Here is a 20640-nt window from a genome sequence, read left to right on the forward strand (position 1 = left end):
CTGCACATTCTCCCCGTGTCTGTGTGGGTTGCCTCCGGGTGCTCCGGTTTCCTCCCACAGTCCAAACATGTGTGGGTTAGGTGAATTGGCCATGCTAAATTGCCCTTAGTGTCCAAAAAATGCTAAGTGGGGGTTGCTGGGTTACGGAGATAGGGTGGATATGTGGGCTTCAATAGGGGGCTCTTTGTAAGGGCCGGTGCAACTCAATGGGCTGAATGGCCTCACTCTGCACTGTAGAAATTCTATGATTGGAGGCTATTTCACATGACAACTAACAATTTGCCTTTGTAACTAATTGCGGTCTGTACTTTTGGAGTAGTTCCTGTGTAAATGGCAGACAAGTTTCTGCTATGAACAAAGAACAGAAAAGTACAGCACAAGAACAGGTCCTTCGATCCTCCAAGCCTGCGCCGACCATGCTGCCTGTCGAAATTCAAATCTTCTACGCTTCCAGGGTCCGTATTCCTCTATTCCCATCCTATTCATGTATTTGTCAAGGTGCCCCTTAAACGTCACTATCGTCCCTGCTTTCACCACCTCATCAAGCAGCAAGTTCCAGGCACCAACTACCCTCTGTGTAAAAAACTTGCCCCATCACACCTTAAACCTATGCCCCCTAGTAATTGACCCCTCTACCCTAGGAAAAAGTCTGACTATCCACTCTGTCTATGCCCCTCATAATTTTGTAGCCCTCTATCAGGTTGCTCTTCAACCTCCGTCATTCCATTGAGAAAAAACCGAGTTTATTCAACCTCTCCATACCAGGCAACATATATGAACATTTTGCAACAATTGAACTTTGCACTTCTAGGTGGAGATTTAATTTTGTTGGAACAAATTCTTGTCCAGAAGTGCCGGGACAGCAAACCGCCAAGTCTGCTTCACACCTGGATTAGCTTTGATGCAAAAACAGGATGGGCGGCACGGTGGCACCGTGGGTTAGTCCTGCTGCCTCACGGCGACAGGGACGCAGTTTCAAATCCAGCTTTGGGTAACTGTGCAGAGTTTGCACATTCTCCCTGTGTCTGCGTGGGTTTATCCGGGTGCCCAGGTTTCCTCCTGCAGTCCAAAGATGTGTAGACTTGGTTGATTGGCCATGCTAAACAACTTCCCCTCCGTGTCCAAAGATGCGCATGTGAAGTGGGCTTATGGGGATAATCCTGGGCAGTGGGCCTTTGTAGAGGGTCGGTACTGGCTGAATGGTCCGAAAAGCCTCCTTCTACACTGCAGGAATTGTACAATCCTAACAGGTAAATGACTCGCTGGCTCTGTGAGAATCTTGAAAGAGTCATTACAAGTTGATACATTATGATTGTGGTTACCTCTGGTGCTGTTGATGAAATGGTATATTCTCAAAGCTCACACGTTTGAAAACCCCCACATTTCTGCAGTATTGCGAGCATTTCATTCAAGTTCAGCAAAAACAAAAAGTTTTTCTTCTGGTTGTTTGCCAAAACAATAATCTTGGTTCCCTGGAATTCTGTTTATTGATGAAACAATCAGCAAAGGTATAGATTAGGACTTATGTAGATTAGGGACTGCCAAAATAAGGCGAAATGTGAAGATTTAATTAATTAGCCTATAATTTATCAGAGTTTGATTCTTGTCTCAGTCGAGCAGCTAACACATGTTTTCTGGGTACTTGAATACCTGAGTTGCACATACTCACATAACTGTAGCTGTAGTGATAGACTAAAGGGCTTGAAATTATGCCATGTGGTATTTAAGTATGAATGCATGACTTAATGCTTAACACTTCCATCTGACATTCCTCTCTCCTGTAAAACAGCACAGAGAGAAACTTCAGATAATTGCAAAGTGTTGATATTCTAAAATTGTAGCATCGTAGAATGGTCATAGTGCTGTAAGGAGCCATTTGGCCATCATTCCCATGATGGTTTTCTGCAAGAGCTATGCAGAGAGTCCTGACAGTACAAAAGTCTGCCGGAAGTGTGAAATGAAAATAGATATTATTGGAAACACTCAGCAGATCTGGCAGTTTATTTGTGCAGAAAACAGGGATAATGTCAGGAATTTTCCAACCCCACCTCTCCCAACCCCCATCCCTGCATCATGGTGGGTGCTGACGAGCCATTGAAATCTCCGGACACTGCAGCAAGACCAGAGGATCCCACCAGCGAGACGGGTTTGGAGAATTCCGCCCAATGCTTCAGGTCCATGCCATGTTTTGATGAAGGGTTCTCGGCCTAAAATATTGGGCGGGATTCTCCGACCCTCTGTGCCGGAATCGTGCCAAGTGCGGGGGCGGAGAATAGCCGTTCACGCCGGAAATCCGGTGCGACGGAGCTTCTGTGATTCTCCGCGGACCCGCCAGTCCCGCACGTGTAGTTGACGCGGCGGCAGTTGGGTGCCGCTGGAACAGGGCCCTGCGGTGGTTCTCCGCGGTCGACCGGCTGAACTGCCGCCGGTATGGTTTACATGCGGTGCCACCCGCCAGGAGCTGGGACCCGCAGCCACGCTGGCCTGGTGGTGGGGCGGGGGTTATCTGACTCTGGGGGGGGGTCTCAGCGGTGGCCAGGCCTGTGATTGGGGGCCACCGCTAGGCATACCATCGTGACCTAGGAGGGACACACCTTCCTCTTAGTGCGGCAGCCTGCGTACAGCCTGTACAGGTTCCAGGGCGGCGAAGGAGGCATGAAGACCCGCCCACTTATGACAGGGCCAGGTTGGAAATGCACATTGAGGGCAGGCTTTTAAACTGCAGATTGATATTCAAGACCAGGCAACATATTTAACAAGTGTTTTAAAGTTATGTAGAAGTTTTTAAAACAGTTTTTCACTTTTTCCTTTATATCGGAATTGCTTGTGTTATGGATTCTTTTAAGGTAATTTTTCATTTTTTTATGATTAAAGGTGATTTTTTTTTTGTTTTTTTAAATTTAGAGTACCCAATTCATTTTTTTTCCAATTAAGGGGCGATTTAGTGTGGCCAATCCACCTAGCTTGTGCATCTTTGGATTGTGGGGGCAAAACCCACGCAAACATGGGGAGAATGTGAAAACTCCACACGGACAGTGACCCAGAGTCAGGATCGAACCTGGGACCTCGGCGCCGTGAGGCTGCAGGGCTAACCCACTGCACCACCGTGCTGCCCTTAAAAGTAATTATTTATGAGTGAACATAGGCTTGGTTGTTTGTTTTATCTGTAAAACTATTTAAATTGACACTCTACTATTACATAATTTTACGTGTGGCCTGCTTTAAAGTGTATGTATGTTTTAATGCGATGAGGGGATTTTCACAGTAACTTCACTGCAGTGTTAATGTAAGCCTACTTGTGACACTAATAAAGATTATTATTATTTATTTCGATTATGCTCATAAGATTTTAAAAGCGCCCCAGGGCTTTTTACTGTCACTGTCCTTGTAACACCTGTTTTTTTTTAAATTTTGTTTATAGAATCATAGGATCATTGAAGTGCAGTAGAAAGCTATTCGGCCCATCGAGTCTGCATCAATCCTCTGAATTAGGGCATTGGCCTACCCAGGAGGTCGGTGCGGTTTTTTGCTGTAGTGCATTAGAACTGTCGATCAATGAGTCGAGCGCCATATCCCACTCGTACAAGGGCATCTTTCAGCGTCTGTAGATTTCTGTTACGTTCCTCCTCGTCTGAGCAGATCCTGAGCAGTTCCTCCTTGTCTGCTCAGATAAGGGGGAACATAACAGACATCTACAGATGAATTGTCGCTGAGGACAATATACCAAAATGAAAATTAACCTGCATGATTCTTTTAGAATAAAAATGCCTTTCATGAAAAAGATGTCCAGTATATTGTCACAAACCACACTGATGTTATCTGAGAGGGTATGGCAATTTGGAACACAAATTCGTGTGGGTGTATAGTTTTGTTTTTGGAATGGTGTGAGGATCCAATTAAAACCCCAATAAGAATAAGCAGTCCAGTGATCATTTTTAAAGACGATTTATTAAATGAAAGAAAAGATAAATATGCACAAACAGGATTACACTGCTCTAAGATAATTAAGTATATGGACCACTAAATACACACTCAGGGCAGGATTCTGTGATCCTCAGGCTAAGCGCTGACACCGTCGGAAACTCTATCGCGTTTCTCGACGGCGTCAACACGGCCTCAGGATCAGCCATTCTGACCCCTACAGGGGGCCAACACGGCACTGGAGCGGTTCACGCCGCTCCAGCTGCTGCACCCGGCATCAACTGGGCGCCGTGGGATCTGTGCATGCGCAGTGGTACCGGCACCAATACGTGAATGCGCAGGGGCTCCCTTCAACCCCCCCGGCCCCGACGCAACATGGCGCATGGATACAGGGGCCGGTGCGGAAGGAAGGAGGGCCCCAGCCAAAGAGGTTGGCACCCCGATCGCAGGCCAAGCCACATTGGAGGTCCCCCTCCCCAGGGGTCAGACCCCCCCCTCTCTCCCCATAGGCCGCCCCCCCCGACCCTTCCACGCCGGAGAGCAGGTGTGGATGGCGCCGGCGGAACTCGGCTTTATTACGACGGCTGCTCAGCCCATCCCAGGCCAAGAATCAGCGGGGGTGCCGCGTAGAGCGGCCCCGACCGGCACCACGACAACCACGCTGGCGTCGGGGTGGCGTGATTCGCGCCGGTCGCGGGAATTCTCCGGCCCAGCCCCAGGTTGAGAGAATCCCGCCCACAATCTATGTAGAACGTACCCCTTGATCTAAAATATATCTACGATCCCTGAACTCCTTCAGATTTTTCCTATTCCTCAAACAACATCCAAATTAAATAGATCTGTAAGTTAAATCCAGTTTATAATTACCACACAATGCAAGGCTGATTATCAAGTCAGGGTAGTGCCTTTTCCTGGTTCAGCCAAGATATTTACACTCCCTTTAGAAAGGCTTCTGCATTGCCTTGGCTCTCAGGCTTAGAAGCTGTTAGATGTAAAACTTGGCCTTGAGGATGCGAGCCGGAAACTAGCATGTCTGCTTCTGAGGTCACTGTTGTCACTAAGCACTTTCACTACATTATTTTGTAGTGCAGGCCACTGGAACCTTATCCTCCTTGGGTAGTCCCTCAGGGTCGAGGATGACTCTCGTCCTCTATGAGGAGGTGGTTCTGCGGTGGATGAATAGTCCAATCCTGGATCTGCAGAGTCTGCCACAAGTTTGGCAGCTGGTATTTGATGAGGCGCGTGGGACGCTTGGGATTCTGTGCCCTCATCTGTTATTTACGCTTGGCCTCCGCGAGATCCACTCTGTGACGCTAAAGGTGATCAGCGCCTGTGCATTCTAAGGCAAGTAATTGCCATATGTTGATGGGGATGTTGCATTTATTTAGTGAGGCTTTCCGAGTGTCCTTGTGGCGTTTCCTCTGCACTGCGTTTCCTCTTGCCATTGCGAAGCTCAGAGTAGAGCACTTGTTTTGGGAGTCTTGTGTTGGGCATGTAGACAATGTGGCCCGCCCATCACAGCTGATCGAGCATGACCAGTGCCTTGATACTGGGGATATGGGCCTGGGAGATGATGCTCATGTTGGTATACCTATCCTGTCAGTGGGTTTGCAGAACTTTGCAGAGGCAATGTTGATGATATCTCTCCAGAGTTTTCAGGTGTCTGCTGTACATTGTTCATGTTTTTGATGCATACAGGAGTGCATGTCCATGACTAATCTGTGGACCATCAACTTAGTGCTGGATTTGAGATCATGGCCTTCAAATATTCTGTTCCTAAAGGTGTCCGAAGACTGCACTTGCACTTTCGAGTCGATGCTGAATTTCATCGTCGATGTCTGCTCTTGTTGAGAGGAGGTTCCCAATGTATGGGAAATTATCCACATTGTTCAGGGGTTCACCATAGGTCTTAATGGTTGGGGCACAGTTGTTTAGAGTTGCTTATTATGCTTTCTCTTTAATTGCTCTGTTTTAATAACATTTGCTCTAGAGTCGCCAGGTATCTTTCTGATACCACCATGAAGTTCAAAGCCAAGTGCTGATCAGTAACTCAATACACCAGTTAGTAAGTTTCAAATCAATACACATTTATTATTCACACAGTCAATCACTACTCATGCATAAACTCTACTTACTAAACTATCACTGCTACTAAAGGCCTATACTTAGCTTTCGAATGGCCCACCAGATCAGAGGAACAATGGCCTTTGTCCGGTTCTGAATCTGCTGGCTTCAAACTGGTACGGAATAGTAGCTAGGAGCGACTATCTCGTAGCGTGCGTTGTCTTGAGACTTACTTGGTTGATGCAGCTGCTAGGCAGGTCTCTCCTCGCTGAGATTCACGGTCAAGAGTTCTTTGAGAGCTGCCAAGAGAGCGAACTGAACTTGGGGATGCTATCTTATAGGTCCCAGGGGTTTCGCGCCCTTGTGGGCGGACCCCGGACTTGCTCCCAATTAATTGGACCATGTCCCAATCGTTCTAATCGATTTCTCCAATACCGGAGGTGTTCCCTGATTGTTGGGCGGGCCCTATGTGTCCTTTGGCCTGCCTTTGTCCTAGCTCCCACTGGCGCCGGGAAGTCTGTCTTGGCCCCGATTGATTCAATGTTTCTAATTGTTCCTGGGGATCGCTCATTAGTATATAGATGGCTATTGGTTTCGGTTCTGTCTGGGTTCTGCAAATCTTAATACACAGGAAACCTTGCACCTGCTTGTTTTTCCTGTGGCTGGCCAATTCTCCCTGTATTCTTTGCGGGCATCCATTTTGGAATCGGGACATGGCCACCCCAGGTGGCTACACTAGTCTGAGGCCCATTCTCTCATATGCATTGATGAGTGCGTCAACGATGGTCTGTAGCTCGGTCTCTAAGTGTGCGCATGCACAGGCATCGTCTGCATACTACAGCTCGATGACAGAAGTTGGGCTGGTCTTGGTTCAGACCTGGACGTGTCAGAGGTTGAAGAGTTTCCTGCTTGTCCAGTAGGTTAGCTCCACTCCAGTGGGAAACTTCAGGGTGATGGGGTGGAGTGTTGCTGCAAAGAAGATTGAGAAGAGCGTTTGTCCGATGATGTAGCTTTGTTTGACCCCAGATTACATATATGTTGGGTCCGTGGTGGTTCCATTGGTGAGGATCACGGCTTGCATGTAATTGTGGAGCAGGCGGAGAATGGTGACGATTTCTGTGGGCAGCTGAATTTGAGGAGGATGTTCCACAATCCCTCATGGTTGAGATAGAGTCGAAGGCCTTTGCGCGATCGAAGAATTCCATGTACAAAGGTTGATGCTGCTCCCTGCACTTTTCCAGGATTTGTCGCATGCTGAAGATCATTTCCATTGAGCCACTTGATGGGCGGAAGCTGCAGTGAGACTCAGGGAGGAGGGCTTCAGCCACTGGGAGGAGGCGGTTAAGGAGGATTCTTGTGATGAACTTTCCCGTGGTGGAGAGTCGGGAAATCCCTCTGTAATTTCTGAAGTAGGACCTGTCTCCTTTCTTGAAGATGATTACAATTAAGGTGTCTCTGAGATCACCTGGCACACTCTCTTTCTACAGACAAGGTTGATGAGGTTGTGGATCTTCATCAAGAATGCATCTTCACTGCATTTTAATACTTCTGGGTGGATTCCATCTACGCTAAGGCCTAATTGTTTTTCAGCTGTCGGATGGCTTTCTCGACCTCATTGCAAACTTGGGCTGCGCTGAGATCGTGGTGGATAGCGAGTTATGGGATGGTGTCCACTTGCATCGAAGACTGTATCTTCATTGAACACACGGTCCATGCTTACGCAGTAAAATTTTTAGCTCAGAACACAGTTGAGACTTCAATCAGTTCATTATTGTGCCAAGTCACTGTGAAAAGCAACTTGCTATGGAGAAAAATAATTCAACAGTGTTGATCTGAGCTCATTTGTCCTCATTTAACAAATTCACAACATTAATACCTGCTGAAAAATGGGTGGTCCATTTACTCCACTCGAGATAAATGCCGTAATGGAGATGCTTTAATTCAATAAATTAATATTACATTTATCATAGGCTGCCTTATCTGGAGACCAGTGCTTTGTAATTTTGATGCAAAAAATCTTCACCTTCATTGATTTCCTGAAGGAGCTTTCTTGTGTATTAGCATCTCTCATCATTTGCTAGAAGCAAAAAAAGGGCTGGTTTAAAATGGAATGTGAATCATTATAATCAGCATAGTTTTTTTTTGAAGGAGTTAATAGAATCAAATCTACCACAGTACTTGTCAGCTTGTAGGGTAAAATAAAATGGGACTTCTTCACTTCATAGAAGAAGATATGTAAATACAAGATGGAGCTCTTCAGGGAACTATTGAATTGAAACACACTGAACAATCAAACACCATTAGCAGAATTACTGAAGTGAATGTCAAAATGTTTGAGATCAGGCATAAAGAAATTACAAAAAAAAGTAAAGTCTTGGGATTGGTGCATTGACAAAAAAATGACTAAAAATAGCAGATGTTGCAGCACAAGTGTGGATCCACCTCATCTGTCCTCATGTCTAGCTTGTGTAACATTTCTGTTTCACTGGCAGAAGGTTGCCACATGAGTAATGCAAAGAGACATCCTTCACATCAGTCTTTTAACTTTCCCATAAATTAACGACGCAAGACCAACAGAACTTAATGTCTAGGGTATGCCAGCATGCAATTGTCAGACATGACAAGGGTTTTTGATGCTGCGCCTTCTGGGAGTCCAGTGTTGCGTTGCAATGTCACTAGGTGCTGCGAACATTTCTTTCATCAACAATTTAACATTATGCAGTACAGAACAATCAGTAGGAAAAAATATGCTAACTGCAGGGCTCACCATAGCTTGTGGCGTGAGAGTGGAACAGGGAGCTGTGAAATTGCATGGACAACAATTGAATTGAATTTCTACCTCTCTTCTACCCTGTCTAAACAGTCAGGGCACAGGGTTGGCTTTGCGCATTGAGGATGAAAACAAGTAAAAGTTTCATTTTAATTTTGTGCTTTATTTTATGTAGATGTTTGTCAGCACTCACACAATTTCCAGAGTTTTATGCCAGCATTTACTTTGAGTCCAGACATGTTCTGGGCTGACAGATAGACAGCATCTGAAGGTGAATCAAAGAACAAAGAACAGTACAGCACAGGAACAGGCCCTTAATCTGTTGCGAAGAACACCAGAAAGCGCTATCTACCTTCAGTGTCTGGTAGACAGCATTTATTATTCTCTGTCTGCTTATTTTTCCAAATTTTGCCTGAGAATTTTGGCTGCCAATTGTTTTGCTACAATTGTGATTTTGGAAATGGACATTCCAATGAGGATTCCTTTTATTTTTTGTTTATTTGAAAGATAAGGAAAGCTGCAAAACAAGGGATATGAGGCAGAGCTGAATGAATCAAAAGAGAGCTGTATGCACTGACCAATAATTTTGGGTCCATTTCTACTAGCAGAAATTCACCTCCCTTGAAATGTCAGAGGAACACGTTTACTTCACTATGGAGCCAGTGGCAGCAGCTTAACCTCGCAGCTCACCTCAATTACTGGAATAGCGATGCCAGTGACTCTGACCCCTTACTCCTTAAACCTCAGGCATATTCCAAACTGCCCTAGAAGCCATCAACAACATCAATCAATCTGTGGCGCACAGTTCGCTGATACATTGTTTGCTCGAACAAATAGTTTCATTGGTTTCCTCATGGGCAACTTGTAACGGAGAGAGTGAGCAATGCACTTTTCTTAAATTGCAGAGTTTTCCGGTACCTTGGGATCACTGATGTCACCTAATTGGCCGCCGCACACATACGGATGACTCTCATGAACTGCAATGACTTGCACATCATTAATGTACAGATCAGTTTGGGCCATCGTAACTTCCCACTGGGAAGTCCACTTCCCAGGCTGCAGTCATGGCAACGTTAATTTAAAGGAATCCCAAGTACCAGGATTATATGATGATAGACACCTAGCATGGCACTGAGTAGACTAGTGCAAGCCTCATTGGCTATGCTTCACAACATATTCAAACCATCGTGAGCACAAATACAACAAGGTCTGTGAAGCCGCCATTATGGAATACCTTATAGATTATTTGAAACAACAATGTTTTACAAATTTACTATCCAAAGAGATTTAAGCATGGAACTGCTGTAAAAGAAACACACCCACCGACAGAGTGCAAGGCAAAGTTGAGTTGGCAGAATTAAGGTTTTGAACTACCTCTGCAGCCAAATGAAATACATCTGAAGTTGTCAATAATGAGCATTTCATCCACGTATCCCCAATACCAAAATTATGAACCATTATTTCTTCATGCATGCAAAGATATGTGGAGGGACAGGGAATGTTGAGGAAGCGGGAGGTTGCAGGAGGACTTGGATCAGCTAGGAGAGTGGGCAAAGAAGTAGCAGATGAAATAAATTGTGGAAATGTAAGGTTATGCACTTTGGCAGAAAGAATAGAAGCATATACTATTTTCTAAATGGGAAAAGGCTTCGGAAATCAGAAGCACAAAGGGACATGGGAATCCTAGTTCAGTATTCTGTTAAGATTAACATGCAAGTTCAGTTGTCAGTTGAGAAGGTAAATGCAGTCTTAGCATTCATATCGAGATGACTAGAATGCAAGAATAGAGACGTAGTGTTGAGGCTGTATGAGGCTCTGGCATGCCCCATTTTGAGTATTGTGAGCAGTTTTGGGCGCTGTATCTAAGGAAGGATGTGCTGGCCTTGGAGTGAGTCCAGAGGAGGTTCACAAGAATGGTCCCAGGAATGAAGGGCTTGTCATATGAGGAGCAGTTGAGGACTCTGGATCTGTACTCAATGGAGTTTAGAAGGGTGGTGGGGGGGGTCTCATTGAACCTTAGAGTACTGAGAGGCCTATATAGAGTGAACGTGAAGGGGATGTTTCCACTAGTAGGAGAAACTAGAATCCGAGGGCACAGCCTCAGACTGAAGGGATGATCCTTTAAAACTGAGGTGAGGAGGAATTTCTTCAGCCAGAGGGTGGTGAATCTGTGGAATTCGTTGCCGTAGAGGCTGTGGAGGCCAAGTCATTGAGTGTCTTTAAGACAGCAATAGATAGTTTCTTGATTAATAAGGGGATCAGGGGTTATGGGGTGAGGAGAGGAGAATGGAGATGAGAAACATATCAGCCATGATTGAATGGCGGAGCAGACTCAATGGGCCGAATGTCCTAATTCTGCTCCTATATCTTCAGGTCTACGGTTCAATAATGTAGTCATCAAATTTCCTTTCCAACAATGGTCTCTGTATTAATGCAAGTTCCACAAAGTTAATTCTCCTCCACGGCTATGACCTTGATCTCTGCCATCCAAAACACTACTGTTAACACATTTGAAATAAAATATGATCAAATTTCCTGGCCAATAATTACTTCTGCCACTGAAAGTGAGCGGCAGTATTATTCTCACCGCTCAAAACTTAATGGATGAATTTCAACAAAACATGATATGCCAATAGGGTATGGATCAAGGAAAATCAGATTCGTTTTTGGCAAAGATGCAGATCCAGTTCCAGATCCTGGAATTTTTTTAACGATGCATTAATATTGAGGGATAGGGCAAATTGACTTTTTTTAAAAAAAGATTCTTGGAGGGTTCTTTTATTTAGAATGTTGTTGATTATTTTAGAATTTTGTGGATTGGTCTCAGCTGCTGTGGTGGAATTTTTCACAGCTGTCAGATTGTGTGCAGAGTAGTCAGTGCAGGTTATTGGATGTAGATTGGCCTTAAACCTCCTACAATGAGACAGAAATTGTGAAGAAAAATATTGGCCCGTAAGTTCCTTAGAATGGCAATCTCTGGCGGATTGCCCACTCTTAACATACTTACCCAAACTAGGATTTTAAAGCCCCTGCCTTGCCCAACCTGCCTCACTCAGGCTGGGTGATACAGAAACAGTGAAGCCTGCACACCAGCTGCATCGATAACAAGTAACTGGGTGCAGAGAGGTATGAAACACTCCCGTTATACAACACCAGCTGCTGTAAAGGAGGTGTTAAAGTGACAATTAAGAGGTTCAGACAACAAAGAGGTGGACCTGAGTGGGGAGGAGCGTCGGACGGGAGGTCGGGGAGGGGTTGGACTGGAGGGGTGGGGATTGGAACGGAGTGGGGTGCTAAGGGGTTGGGCCGGAGGTGTTGTGTCGGGAGGTAGAGGTTCAGCTTGAGCTGAGGGTGGAGAGAGGGGATGGGGATCTGGATGGTAGGGGTGTGGTTGTGTCGGGAATGGGGTTGGTGTGGTGGGTCACCTGTGGGGTTGTGTATGTGAGGGGTCTACTGTGCCTTTCTGGGTCTGGGTATTTTAAGTGGTTACTCTGCAGCTTGAAGTAATTGTTTTCCTCCATCTCTTTCAGAGTAACTATCAGGCTAAAACTGGCTGAACCATCCAAAGTTAGCCATTTAAATCGCTTCTGTCAGATGGTCCCCAGCCCAGCGCACTTGTCCAGAGGAAGTTAGCTGTTCTGGCTAACTGCAGGGTAAACCCTTACATAGAAACTTCCGAGAGGGATTCCCCAGCACATAATTGTAGTACCCCCTAAATGCAACTCTGGGGAACTGGGGAGCTATGGCTCTGTATGTTTTTTCAGCTTTGTAGTTATACAGCATCAACAAATTAGGGAAAAACTTCAAGGAAGAGCTGCGCAATTGTAATACCGTTGTGTTAACAGAGCGTGGTAGAGGTGTGTGCTTTACTGATTGCCCTCTTCACTTATTGATTCATGTGGCTAGTGTTTCTTACTTCACTGATTCCCCTTGGTGACAGTGTATGTTTTCTGTACATTAACGTGCTCCTACTGTCAGCCATAGTAAGTGAGTAGTCGGATGCATTGGGGTTGAAGTAATCTTTGCCCTCATGGATTTTCATGATATGGCCTTCCACCGGCAGATCCACTGCTGCAATGCGGCATGACGCTAATTACTATCCAACACATTTGTCACTTGAGCAGTTTGTCCAGAGGCAACAGATATATAGATAGAACAGTACAGCACAGAACAGGCCCTTCGGCCCTCGATGTTGTGCCGAGCAATGATCACCCTACTTAAACCCACGTACCCGTAACCCAACAATCCCCCCATTAACCTTACACTACGGGCAATTTAGCATGGCCAATCCACCTAACCCGCACATCTTTGGACTGTGGGAGGAAACCGGAGCACCCGGAGGAAACCCACGCACACACGGGGAGGACGTGCAGACTCCACACAGACAGTGACCCAGCCGGGAATCGAACCTGGGACCCTGGAGCTGTGAAGCATTGATGCTAACCACCATGCTACCGTGAGGCAGTGAAACAATTCAAACAATTACTTCAGGCACCGTGAGGATAATATATTGCCCTGAGAAGCAGCAGCCTCATCTGTGGATATGTCAGCATCGTAGCACTAGAGACTTCGGATGAGATCTCATGACTATGCCACGCCGGATGCAAATCCAAGTGAGCTGGTTAGAACACGGAGGAGTCCGAAATCGGGAACCGTGCCGGGCGGCGACCGGTTTCCGATCTAAGCGGCCCGTTCCCGTTCTCACTGGGGAGGGGTGATTGCAGCCAATCTCCACCCCATTAACGGGAAGGACCACCTATTTGACAGTCTCTCGTGATCTAACCAGCTCCCCAGCTAGCGGTCACACAGGTGTCCTTTAACATACCTGTTTAAAAACGTGAAGCCAACGCAATGGCTGCCGTGGGGATCGGAGGAGGTGAACAGCCATCTTGGAAAATAGACAGTCAGCCTGGGGGGCAATGGGGCTGCTGCCCCAGTGCTCGGTGGGGAGGCCAGGAGGGGACAGGCCTGTTTGGTGGGATCAGTCACCAGCGGTTGGGGGGGGGGTCACCCCTGGGCTGGGGGAGGGGGGGGGCGTGGGGTGGGGGAGGGCGAGGCACTCGATGCCTGCAGTTCCGGCATGTCACTACTCAGATCGTGTGCACCCATACCAGGGGCAAATTCAGCTTCTGTCAGTCCTTCCCAATGAACACTTCCAGGACAGAGTCCATGGTAATATGGTGAAGGTCACTTTAACCTTCACTGATTGTGGTGGGCTCTGGTCACACAGCTGAAAGCGATCGCTAATAGGGAATTGGCAACATTAGTAATTTGAGCACTTCACGGATCTCAAGTGGATAACCATGGGTAGGCGTGCCATGTCAAAGCCAGGTGTTACTGCAGAGCATCCCAATCAGGCTGTGAGTCCTGGACATTTTGCCTAAACACTGGAGGCTTCAACACGGCAGCAACACTCGAACACCCAAGAGCCTCAGCACTGGGGGTACCCCCGGCGACAAGAAGGTAGTTGTTCTTGCAGCATGTGTGGGGGGTGTTGGGGGGGTGTTGGGGGGGGGGGGGTGGTATGTGTGCAGGCGGGATCCCCCTACACAACCAGTTTGTTGGACATCACCCTGAGAGATGGCAGAGAATGTAAGGTTCGGGGAGGCTTTGGGGATTTGAGGGTACTGGGGTGGAAGCCAGAACTGATTGTTTGCCTCACACTCTCTCCAATTCTTTACAGATATCAAGGTATGGGTGATATTGTGGATCCCACAGCAACTGCCCTGGCTGTGGCAATCCAGACAGCTAGATGTCAGAGACGGCAGTGGCAGCGGCAACGACAGAGGCTTGTGCACACCCTGAGGACCCGGCCGCCCACCAGGCCAGGGAGGGACCCAAAGGGGGATGCCAGCGATAGCCCAAGGTGTACAAGCATCGCTGATCATTCAAAGAGATGTCGGACAGCTTGTGTCAACAAGGAGACAGTGCAGTGCCTGTGCCATGTCTTTGAGGGCTTGGAGGCGGATGATGCCCATTCCGGTGTCCGTCAAGGCCATTTCAGCCCTGAACCTTTATGCCTTGGATTAATTCCAGGACATGAGTGGGGACTTGAGCAGCATATCCCAACCAACAGCCCAGAAGTGCATCTATGAAGTCACTGATGCCCTGTTTGCCTGGGCAGCTGATGATATAAACTTTGACCTGGACCAGCCCCATCAAGATGGCCGAGCAGCAGGATTTTCCACCACCACTAGGATTGCACAGGTCCAGGGGGTAATTGATGGCACGTATGTCGTCTTGGTACACCGGGTGGTCCGGAAGTGCCCTTCATTAACAGGAAGGTGCTTCATTCCCGGAATGTCTAACTTGCATGCAACCACCAGCTCAAGATGGTGCAGATGAGAGTGTTCATGACAGCTACATACTAGGGCAGTCGGAGTACCCCAGAGTCTTCAAGGGCCATCCGAGGATGATCGGTTGGCTCTTGGGGATAAGGACTCTTTAGAACAGTACAGCACAGAACAGGCCCTTCGGCCCTCGATGTTGTGCCGAGCAATGATCACCCTACTTAAACCCATATACCCGTAACCCAACAATCCCCCCATTAACCTTACACTACGGGCAATTTAGCATGGCCAATCCACCTAACCCGCACATCTTTGGACTGTGGGAGGAAACCGGAGCACCCGGAGGAAACCCACGCACACACAGGGAGGACGTGCAGACTCCGCACAGACAGTGACCCAGCCGGGAATTGAACCTGGGACCCTGGAGCTGTGAAGCATTGATGCTAACCACCATGCTACCGTGAGGCCGTGAGGTTAGGAGGATTGGTGATACTAATGTCCAAAGATGTGTAGATTAGGACCTGGCTAATGATGCCAGTGCCAAGGCCGGTGGACGAAGCAGAGACCCGCTATCACAAGACCCACGTGGCCACTCAGGCTGTCATTAAGTGATGCTTCGGACTGTTTAAATGTGATTCCGATTCCTTGACCACTTTGGTGGTGCCCTGCAGTACATTCCCCAGAGGGTCGCCTGCTTTGTGGTGGTCTACTGTGCCCTCCACAAACTGGCACAGCAGTGGGACGATGTGCTGGAGGTGGAGAAGGAGGAACATGCAGCCTCGTCAAAGGATGAGCCGGAGAAGGAGTGGCTGGAGGATGAGACCAAGAGAACCTGTGGGAGCAGCCAGAGGATGGAGGCAGGTGACGGCGAGGGGCCAGCATGCTCTGATTGGCAGGGTGGCCCTTGCCCTTGCCCACTTATCATAGGGTGTGGCTTTGTCCATCATCTCATTGCTTCCCTTCTTCTGCCCACCGAGGTGTGTATCTCTATGCTGATGGGGGGTGAGGATGACAGCTGTGATGCCTCAACTGTGGGATCCTCAGAACTCTCCTTCGAGGTGTTCCCTTGGACAGCAAAGGGGGGTGGCCACCTGGGATGTGCTAGCACCATCGGATAGAAATCCTGCGGGAGAATGGACATGTGGTCAGTGAGAAGGAAGGGTCACTATGTCTGACATGAACAACACACATGTGACAGGTCATCTGGGTGGGGTTCGGTGGATACTTAACTCTGCGGCGCAGGCCAAGGTCGACGTCAGTGACCAATCTGTTCTCGACCAACCCCGCAACCTCCAGGGCCCGTTCCTGGTAGGGGATGATGACTATGATGTCCGGCACCCTGCCCCGTCTAGACTATTTCCGATCTGTAGGGGCCAACATTAGATACCTGTGATGGTCTTGCTGGGTCGGCTGTCGGGAAACAGCTAGTAGTTCCCATTCACTATCACACTTAAAAGCTCTTCTATTAGACTGCACCCATCATCTAAGTAGGAGCGGTTCTTTGGGAAGTAATGAGGACAGGAAAGTTACACTTTCTCTCCTCCCGCTTTGTTGAAACTAGACAAAATAGCTTGAGGATTGGCATCTAAGGACTCTATACAGTAGTCCCCCGTTATAACGCGAACCGCGGATATACGGCGGGGGGGTTTATGGACCCCAACTTACTTGACTCATTTTAAACTCTTTTTGAAACAGCACCTTTTTGAGCCGCGATGATTAGACTGATTAGCAGCGATGATTACCCGCGATGATTAGACCGATTAGCAGCGATTATTACCCGCGATGATTAGACCGATTAGCAGCGATGATCACTGTCTTGTACTGTAGAACGATTAGCCGCGATGAGTAGCCGCGACCAATTAGCCCAGTTACACAGCCATAAAAGGGATACCTTTTCCAGTGCAGGTATCTTCGAATTCGAGTTCAGTTGCTGTCGTGTCGTTCAAAATGTTTAAGCGCAAGTCTTACTCAGTGAGTCAAAAGATACATTTGATAGACCGGCTTCGAAACGGGGAAACGAAGGCAAAATTATCCAGAGAGACTGGTGTACCAGAGTCAACCCTCCGTGGGTGGGTGAAAGATGAGCCCAATTTAAGAGCATATGTTGGGACAATTTCTCAGAGTGAAGGGCTTAGCAGGAAAAAGGCAAGGAACGCTAGTGACAGTAACTTAGAGAAGGCTGTGTTCACCTGGTTTGTCCAGGAACAGTCTGGTGGCACCCCACTATCTGGACCTATCATCAGGACTCAGGCTGAGAAGTTCCATCACCAGCTCCACCCAGAGGACAGCAATTTCGTAGCCAGCAAGGGTTGGCTCCATCGGTTCCAGAAAAGACATGGGATAGGTGCAGTTACCATCAGTGGTGAACAGAGATCCGCCGACTCAGGAGCCGCAGCAGCCTTTCCCGACATCCTCAAGAACTACATGGTGCAAGAGGAGCTGACCCCAGAGCAACTCTACAATGCAGATGAGTCAGGGCTTTACTGGAAGATGCTGTCTGACAAGACCCTAGCTGTCAAGGATGATGCCCACAAGACTCTGGGGTACAAGCAAGCCAAGAACAGGCTCACCATCCTGTTTGCCAGCAATGCCACGGGAACACACAAGCTGAAGCCATTGATTGTAGGCAAATTCAAGTCTCCTAGATGCTTTCACCACATCAACATGGAGAACCTACCCATTACCTACCGGAACTCTGGCAAAGCCTGGATGACAGCTTTCTTATTTGAGGAGTGGTTCTTCAAGTTCTTCGTACCCAGTGTCAGGGACCACCTTAGAGCCCGCAACTTACCGCAGAAGGCCACACTCCTACTGGACAACTGCTCAGCCCACCCTCAGGGAGATGTTCTCAAGACCAGGGATGGGCAGATCCAAGTGCTCTATCTCCCAAAGAACACCACCAGCAAGATCCAGCCATGTGATGCTGGCATCATTCAGACCTTCAAGTCTGTGTACAAAAAGGAACTGATCCTGGAAATGATAGACTCTCCTCTCACTGTCCCAGATTACCTGAAAGCCATCACCATCAAGGATGCCTGTTATCTGGCAGGGAAGGCCTGGGGAGCTGTGACAGAGAAGACCATCGCCAACTGCTGGAACAAGGCCCTAGGAGCAGCACTCCCACGACCCCAACATTACCCGGATGAAGAGGATTTCGTAGACTTTACTGAAGCAGAGATCAGGGCAGCTGAGGAGAGGCTAGAGGACCAACTGGATGAGAACCTAACACTCCAGGATTGGGTGGACAGGTGGGCAGCAGCAGAGGATGACATGGCACCCGCAGAAACATTCACAGAGGAGGAGATCATCGACCAGGTCACCCAAGAGGAGGCAGAAGAAGAAGAAGAACCCCAGCCCACAGTGGCAAAGAGCCACTCGGATGCCATCACGCACCTGAAGTGGCTCATAGCATACACAGAGCAGCAAGACTTCGACCCGATATACATCCTGCACCTGAAGAACCTCCAGAGACAAGCACAAGTCAAGATGAGGAAGGGGATGTGCCAGAGGAAACTCACAGACTTTTTTAAATGATTTAAAAAATATGCGTGTAAGTACAATTTTAAGTATATTATTGTATGTATACTGTATATTATTGTATATATTTTAATACATTTAAAACTTGATTTAAGACTTGAACGAACTTTGCTGTTTCTTATTTAAAACGCCCTTCCATTCAGCAATGTTCAGCATAGTCAGCGATGTTTCCTCTCGTTCATTCATTTCGATATCCGCCATCTTGGATATCCGCGGCTCGGTTACAACGCGGGTGGCTGTCTTGGACCCGAACACCCGCGTTATAACGGGGGACTACTGTAGCAGTATTCTGAACACTTACAGGAGATATTAGAGCTGAGTGCAGGATCTCTGTCACTGGAAGTTTCACTTTGAAGTTCCCATGACCTTCTGTCTGAACTAAAGTTCTGGCAAGTGGTCATTTAAATATTTAAAATTTGAGGAGTTAGGTTCTTCACATTGGCCCTCAAATCGTGCAGGGTACAGTTCATTCATGTTAATGGCAAGAATAAAAAAGTAGAATATTTTCTAAAAGGTAAGAAACCTTGAAGTGTTAAAATTCAAAAAGACCTTGCATGTGCGTATATAAAAAATACAAAACGTTAGCATGCAGGTTTGCCACACTATCAGGCAGGCAAATGGCATGTTGCTATTTGCATGCATGTTGCTATGCATGTTGCAAGGGAATTATTTACATGAGTAAAGGAGTCTTGTTACAGTTATACAGAGTTTTGGTCACCGCATCTTTAGTATTGTGTGCAGTTTTGGTCTCCGCATTTAAGCAAGGATATACTGGCATTGGAGGTGGTGCAGTGGACGGTCACTAAATTGGTCCCTGGGATGAGGAGGTTATTCTATGATGAGAAGTTGAGTAAATTGGACTTACATTCTCTTGTGTTTAGAAGAATGAGATGTGGTCAAATTGAAACCTACAAAATGCTGAAGGGGCTTGATCGGGTGGACACTGAGAAATTGTTTCCAATGGTCAGAGAGTCTACAACATAGGTGCATGATCTTAGGATATGGGACCAAGTGGCCAAACATTTAGGATTGAGATGAGGTGAATTGTGTTCAAAGAGTTGTGATTCTTTGGAATTCTCTGCCCAAGAGGGTATGGATGTTCCATTGTTGAAAACATTTAAGATTGGAATAGACACATTTTTTGGTCTCTCAGAGAATTAAGGGATCTGAGGGCAGACAGGAAAATAGAGTTGAAGACTAACATCAGCCGCTGGCGAAACAGGCTCGATGGCCATATGGTTTACTCCTGCTCCTATTTCTTGTGTCCCAGTGCGTAGTTCATCCAGTAATAACTAGAGAATAATGTTGCTCAAAAAACATAATTTTATTGACAAAATACCAGGAAATCCAAATCTTTAGGCCTCTAGCGAGGGAGGAATGTACAGTGGCTTTCCAATCAGTTTAGCTTTGCTGCTGCTCTGTAGCTACCACCTGCTGCTGCTCACTGATTTTGCATCACTCAGTATGCTCCTTTCAACTCACTACTTGAATTCCATGAGGTGAATGTACCTGCACTGATGTTTGCTACAGGTGCCATGAAGTACCTGTCTGGTGGATGCCACTGTAGCTTGCAGATATGTTCTTCAGGAACAACTGTGAAAACAAAAAGAAAATCTGTCAGAATATTATGTCCTGATATTGTGTGTCATGGCGGTATGTGTTTGAGTGAGGCCAGTCGATGCTTTCAGAACCATGGAGCCCCCAACTCAACTTACAATCCACACCCTTTATATCTTCAGATACCAATAGGTTCACATTGTCTTCATTATTCCTATGTGAAGGGTCCAAATTGAGGTCTGTGGTGAAAGTAGAAATTGTTATATACTGTATCTCATATTTGTGGCCGTAATGTTATTAAAAACCCGGTTTTAAAATATATACAGGCAGTGTGTCTACTAAAGCTGGAAGGAAAGAGTTGTAAAAGGTGAGGTAATTATTAATTCCAATGACTTACTTGGTTACTGATAAAGGGTAAATAGAATTGTGTTTTGAGTACTGGAGATTCACTATGTATAGATAATGTATGAGGGAGTGTTGTTTAGTACAGGCTAAGCACGT

The 20640-nt window shown here is 47.0% G+C and overlaps 1 protein-coding gene across 2 annotated transcripts in view; it reads right to left on the reverse strand.

The window, feature by feature from the left end:
* Positions 1-20640, reverse strand: part of LOC119978592 (chemokine-like protein TAFA-5) — a 616915-nt gene that overhangs the window by 11687 nt on the left and 584588 nt on the right. For both annotated transcript variants that reach the window (XM_038820358.1, XM_038820359.1), the window contains exon 4: positions 20092-20175. In XM_038820358.1, the coding sequence (XP_038676286.1) occupies positions 20107-20175 (69 nt within the window). In that variant the 3' untranslated portion in view covers positions 20092-20106. The remainder of the gene's footprint in view (positions 1-20091; positions 20176-20640) is intronic.

Source organism: Scyliorhinus canicula, chromosome 15 (assembly GCF_902713615.1).
Source record: "Scyliorhinus canicula chromosome 15, sScyCan1.1, whole genome shotgun sequence".
NCBI lineage: Eukaryota > Metazoa > Chordata > Chondrichthyes > Carcharhiniformes > Scyliorhinidae > Scyliorhinus > Scyliorhinus canicula.